The 4,752-nt window shown below is 45.3% G+C and overlaps 1 protein-coding gene across 1 annotated transcript; it reads left to right on the top strand.

Moving 5' to 3' along the window:
- Positions 1 to 6: 6 nt before the first annotated feature.
- LOC105530603 (necdin) lies at positions 7 to 1,268 on the top strand (the record flags this gene model as incomplete). Its single annotated transcript, XM_011968224.1, has 1 exon — positions 7 to 1,268. A coding segment is annotated over one exon (690 nt), but the record flags the coding sequence as incomplete, so codon positions are not given.
- Between the last annotated feature and the right edge of the window lie 3,484 nt (positions 1,269 to 4,752).

The raw sequence follows: 4,752 nt of genomic DNA, 5'->3' as shown, positions 1-4,752 counted from the left end.
GCCCCGCCAGCCCCGGCGCAGCTGGTGCAGAAGGCGCACGAGCTCATGTGGTACGTGCTGGTCAAGGACCAGAAGAAGATGATCATCTGGTTTCCAGACATGGTGAAAGATGTCATCGGCAGCTACAAGAAGTGGTGCAGGAGCATCCTGCGGCGCACCAGCCTCATCCTCGCCCGGGTGTTCGGGCTGCACCTGAGGCTAACCAGCTTGCACACCATGGAGTTTGCGCTGGTCAAAGCGCTGGAGCCCGAGGAGCTGGACAGGGTGGCGCTGAGCAACCGCATGCCCATGACAGGTCTCCTCCTCATGATCCTGAGCCTCATCTACGTGAAGGGCCGCGGCGCCAGGGAGAGCGCGGTCTGGAACGTGCTCCGCATCCTGGGGCTGCGGCCCTGGAAGAAGCACTCCACCTTCGGGGACGTGCGGAAGCTCATCACTGAGGAGTTCGTCCAGCAGAATTACCTGAAGTACCAGCGCGTCCCGTACGTGGAGCCGCCCGAGTACGAGTTCTTCTGGGGCTCCCGGGCCAGCCGCGAAATCACCAAGCTGCAAATCATGGAGTTCCTGGCCAGGGTCTTTAAGAAAGACCCCCAGGCCTGGCCCTCCCGATACAGAGAGGCTCTGGAGGAGGCCAGAGCTCTGCGGGAGGCTAATCCCGCTGCCCACTGCCCTCGCAGCAGTGTCTCCGAGGACTAGCCAAGTCTGGAGGCAGATGAATGCTTTCTGATCCTCACCAGGGCTGTGGAAGGGTGGGGGTGGGTCGTTAGAGTGTTCAGGATTTACAGTGCAGTATTCACGTGTAACTTTTACGTTTTCAGTACAGTGCTTTTATACCTTTAATGCAATGTTGTATTCATTTGGGTACTATTGTGTAGTATTTAGGATGTATGCATGTTCGTTTATATGTAAGCTTGGTTGGTGCTTTCGCTTTTGTGGTACCTTTCTTGGATTTTTGTATCAGAGACGTGCTAAACTGATGAAGTACATTGAAACGTTTCCATCTTATTATTTTACATGGGACTGAGGTGTGTGTTGGGGTAGACTGCTCCTGCAGAGTTTGGAAAAACTCACCAGCAAAGCCGGCCTGACCAAGAAATGTCAAGGCCCTCATGACCTTGCTGGGGACTGAAAACATCCTCGTGGAGTAAACTAATTTGAACTGGACTGGTCTCAATGTGAGAGCACTTGGCACACTTTACTAAACACATATACAACCCCACCGTGAGTCAACTTTAAAGGAAACATTAAAGATTCTTGTGACACAATCATTTCTGGAAGTGTACGTTATCATTTTAACAAAGCAGTATGGTTGGGAGTGAGACAATTCTCTATTTTACAGTATACACAGATGTAACTATTTCCGCTAATGGGGTGGGAAAAATCGCTGCTCATGATTACTCCTAAATTTGTGAAGTTTGTAGTTTTGTCTTTAAATGTAACTCATGTTTATTTCAAAAACAGGCACAAATATAGAAAAGCATAAAAAACAAAACAGTAAGATTGTCCATAATCATATCCTATGGGAATAAAAACCAAAAATAGTTTCCTTCCCTTAAGTTTCTACATTTTATCAAAATTAATAGATGCTTTGTGGGCACTTAAAGAGTGAGACATTGTACATGAGCCCTGACGTGTGTTTTTCTCCTTTTATCTAATCCTCACAACAGGCCTGTCAGGCAGGCACCAACTGCCTCTGCACCATGGAGGAAACACAGGAATAATGTAGGTAATGGACTTTCCATAGCTCATACAGGTTAATAAAAGAAGGCGCTAGGACTAGAACTCACAATGAATCCAGAGTCCACATTTGTCCCCACCTGCCTTCAACTCCCCTACACCCTGTGGTTTTTAGGTTATTTTATTTTAAGTTTATATTTAAATTTCATGTGGGAGCCCACACTCACATGGGTTCATGGGCCACACATACAAAAAGGCTAGGAATTTTATTTTTCTAATTCTTAGGATATTTTGGAGAAAGCAATATCATTCTGATTGTGCAAATTAAGAAACTTACTTTTGGAGAGATTAATTAACCTGATAAAGTGATATTCCTGTTGAGCAGTGAAGCTGGGATTGGAAACAATCTTTCCTGAGGGTTAGAAGTGAAGGTGCTTTCTCTGACAAACACACAAGACACCTAAGAGAGGGAGGTGGGTTGCCCATCAGGATGTCTCTGGCCTCGCAGCCCTTGAGTTGCGGTGAGCCACTAGGTAATCCTCAGAGGATGGAATGAGCCGCAAGTGGGCTTTAGGGGCAATGCCTGAAGGAAAATCTCATTGTGAATTTTTAGTCCTGCAAGGGGTGAGGGGGAGAAAAGGGGCTTTAATAAGAACAGAAGTCCTTTAAACTACAAAAGAGTGGGAAAGACCATTTGGCCAAAGCCAGAAACTTTTCTGTGGAAGACTAATAATGAAGAGGACACGTGTCACATAACACCTCAAAGAAGTAAACTGGGAGTCCTATTAGGGTGAGGGAATTATAATTTGGATTGGGAGCTGGAATTCCCAACACTTCCTGGCATTACTTAACAGGTGGGGGCGGGTGCTGGAAATGCTGAAGCCCCTGTTCGTGCTGAGATGAAATCCATCCCAGTTTAAAAGCTTCTGGTGAAGTCTTTCAAGGGGGTTCTGTGGGGAAAGGGGGACATTTCTGCAATCACCCAGGCAGGAGTGACCTGGCTTTGATGGCACCTCTTACACAAAACCAATGTGAGTGTCTCACCTCTTCAGAAGTGTTAGGATTGTTTAGAAATCTTACCTCCCCACAACCCATCAAAAAGTTTCTCCAGAATCAAAATAAATCTGCCCCTTATCATTTAAAATTGTGGGGATATCCAGGATGTTTCGTTTCTGGAGTAGGACTATGGGCTGTTGTTCCTGCCACACACAGTGCTGGTCATTTTCTCTAATGCCTTAATACTCCCCTCACTGCTGGATTGATGCCTTGCAGGAGCTATAACCCCTGTGGACTTCTTGCAGTCAAGCCCAGAAATCACTAGGCAAACAGTCCCTTTACATCCCCATTTAACTCCTTGTTTTGTGTCCACTTTCCCTCTCTGCTGTGAGAGGCACGGAGAACCACCCTTTCCAAAGCTGTCCCAAGTTCATTCACACAAGCACCCTAGCCAGGCCATAGAAGACCTAGCCTTTACAGGAGAAACAGAATGTCAGAATGTGAGAAAGGAGTAAGGCATGGGGCAGAGCGACTCTTCCCCGATGCTGCCTAGGAGGCAGCCAGACCTAGAGAAAGAGGCTTCCAGATGTAAAATGAGTTTACTTCATGACACCTGATCCTGCAGAGATAGCAGGTTTGGGCACGGGGAGGGAGCACCCAGCAGCTCTCTTGGATTTTCATGCTGGGCTCTACATGGAAAGACTGGAGAGTTGGTCAAACATTTACCAAAAGATTCACCTACAAGGTCCTGGGATGGGTCAGTGGGGAAGGGGTCAGCAGGTCCTCAGTGTTGCAGTCCAACATGACAGTGTGCCGAAGCCCAGACTGCTGTGGGTGAGAGAGGCTGTCCTAACTCCCCATAACCTGTGAACTTCTACCTGCCAGCTGGAACCTCATTTCTTCACAAACACCTGCAAACATATTTCAATTTGTTAATTTCATTTTATGAAAGACATGAAGGGAAAAGGGATCTTTGCAAATTTAATATAAAATATAAAGACACCTAGTATAAGCTGTCCTGAGAGGAAATAAATAACTGTAAGCAGTATCATTATTAAATAGAAATGTTTTAAGTGAACTTCTTATGCAGTTAAATATTTCCTGTGCTTGACAACCCTTTCAGGTCCTTCTCCAACTGGAGTCTTACCTGACCAACTCATGAACACTACTTACTGGGAGAACGCTCTCCCTAACCTCTAAGCACAGCCGTGTTCTCAATGCACTCAAAATACACATACTGGTTATAATTATGTGCCTTTTATTTCTCTCCTCCTGGATTGTTACATACTTAAAGGTTAGAGTTGTCTGTATCCTGTTCCTTGTTTCCTTGATACTTGATGTAAGGATGGGCCATAATGGATGCATTTGATAAATATTTGTTATATAAGTGAAGTAACTCAAAATATTCGAAAAGACCTACCCATCCACATGAGAAAACAAAACCATATGTGGCGACAACAATTAGCCAATATAAAGGGCGCGGTAGTTCACGCCTGTAAACCCAGCACTTTGAGAGGCCGAGGCAGGTGGATCATGAGGTCAGGAGATGAGACCATCCTGGCTAACACGGTGAAACCCCGTCTCTACTAAAAATACAAAAAAATTAGCCAGGCGTGGTGGCCGGAACCTGTAGTCCCAGCTACTCGGGAGGCTGAGGCAGGAGAATGGTGTGAGCCCAGGAGGTGGAGCTTGCAGTGAGCCGAGATCGCACCACTGCACTCCAGCCTGGACGACAGAGCGAGACAACCCCATCTCAAAAAATAAATGAGATGGAGGACGACTCCATCTCAAAAAATAAAAATAAAAATAATAATAATAATAATAATAAAAAATTAGAGGTAATGTAGGATAGGCGCGCAGTGGCTCATGTCAGTAATCTCACCACTTTGGGAGGCCGAGATGAGTGGATCACTTTCTTTTTTAGAAAAACTACTAGGTACTGGATTATTTTGTTAGAGTGTTTGTAGCAATGATTTTTGAAACAAGTTTTTGCCTCCATTGTTTTTCTGCCTTCTTTTTTTTTTCTTTAGCTAATTTATACCTATCTACATTACCTCTGCTTTACCTTTTTTTTTTTTT

The sequence above is a fragment of the Mandrillus leucophaeus genome, unplaced genomic scaffold, assembly GCF_000951045.1.
Source record: "Mandrillus leucophaeus isolate KB7577 unplaced genomic scaffold, Mleu.le_1.0 Scaffold831, whole genome shotgun sequence".
NCBI classification, from domain to species: domain Eukaryota; kingdom Metazoa; phylum Chordata; class Mammalia; order Primates; family Cercopithecidae; genus Mandrillus; species Mandrillus leucophaeus.
This window is presented reverse-complemented; position numbering and strand designations above follow the sequence as displayed.